Source organism: Fusarium odoratissimum (genome assembly GCF_000260195.1).
Source record: "Fusarium odoratissimum NRRL 54006 unplaced genomic scaffold supercont1.265, whole genome shotgun sequence".
In the NCBI taxonomy this organism is placed as follows: Eukaryota; Fungi; Ascomycota; class Sordariomycetes; order Hypocreales; family Nectriaceae; genus Fusarium; species Fusarium odoratissimum.
Genome location: NW_022158951.1, coordinates 837 through 2155, shown reverse-complemented (window position 1 = coordinate 2155; position 1319 = coordinate 837). Strand labels below are relative to the sequence as shown.

The following is a 1319-nucleotide window of genomic DNA, read 5'->3' as shown; positions in this document are numbered from 1 at the left end:
GTACTGGAAGACAATTCTCAGATAACCCCTTGACCAAGACCCTACTTGTGTCCTTTCTGAAGCCTACCAAGAGATTCTGGTCCCTCTTTGGCAGCCGCGCCGCCAGACTGATAAACAAAAACGACCTGCCTAAACAGTGCGAAATGTGCTGGGGCTATTACTTCGCCTGCAGCTGCCATAGGCAGCCAGTCTGCCAACGCTGTGGCAAGACTAGCCATATAGTAGACGACTGTGCTGCACCAGAGCAGTGTGTTAACTGCTTGGGCCCCCATGAGGCCAGCTTTCGTAGGTGTCCAGCTCGGCCGAAGAAAGTGCGCGGCGTCCTCCGCCGAATGACCAAAGAACAACGAGAACACGTCCGGATGATGGGCGCAGAGACATACTGTTGAACAGATGCTGGGATCTCATGTGCAAGCAGGGATATTTTAAGATTACAACCGAAATGGTAAAACCTCTAAGGGGCAGATTTTAACAGAACACAACATGAATACACTAATTCATATCAATGAACCGAATACACGTAATGTCTGATAATTAAGAGTCTCAATTGCATCTCAGCGACCCGCGCACCTAAATGTATACGGCCTTCGGTTCATTCTATTACTATGTTGGCTAAATACGCTGAGAGGACCATTAGCTACGCGTCTCCGGAGGATTGGGACTCCTGGTCCAATGAATTCAAGAAACTGGCGCATGCCTACGACCTATGGCAGTATATTGATCCGACTGATTGTATCTGATGGCCTCAGCGACCAGAACTTCCAGAAATCCGAGACTACCCTAGACAAGCAGATCCGGATGATCCCGATAGTGGCATAATGACGCCCGGCTCAGATTACGTACTGCCCCGGCGAATCGGAGAGTTGACGTCTGAAGGAAGAGCGGAATATGAGCATGATATCAGGATCTACTCTCTGAAAGAAACGGCGTATAGAGAGACGAAGAAACAGGAGCAGAAGCTGGTCGAGTTTATCCTCAAGATAGTCTCGGCCATATATCAGAAAACATCCTGTATCACAGGAGACCGATTAGATAAGTAGTATCAGGAGCTATGAAGATCTGGAGTAGTATATAATAAACGCCTTCGACCTAAAGCGCGCAATAAGTACCACAAAGCTATATATATAGTCCTAAAGATTAATAAACTTAACGAGTAGGTCATAGAGTAGGAGATGACTATGGCTGAAGCGATCAGCAAGAAAGTCCCTGATGCCCTCGACGCATAATACTAGGCGGAAGACCTAAACCGAGCAATATATCATATCCTCCCCAGCTAGGCATCTACTTTCCGATAACACCAATGCCCTCAAATCCTTAAT

The 1319-nt window shown here is 47.2% G+C and overlaps 1 protein-coding gene across 1 annotated transcript; it reads left to right on the top strand.

Annotated features, from left to right (window-relative positions):
• Positions 1-605: 605 nt before the first annotated feature.
• On the top strand, positions 606-819 carry FOIG_16870 (uncharacterized protein; the record flags this gene model as incomplete). Its single annotated transcript, XM_031218350.1, has 2 exons — positions 606-712; positions 750-819. 2 exons carry the CDS (start codon positions 606-608, stop codon positions 817-819), a joined length of 177 nt encoding a protein of 58 aa, XP_031051936.1.
• Positions 820-1319: the final 500 nt, after the last annotated feature.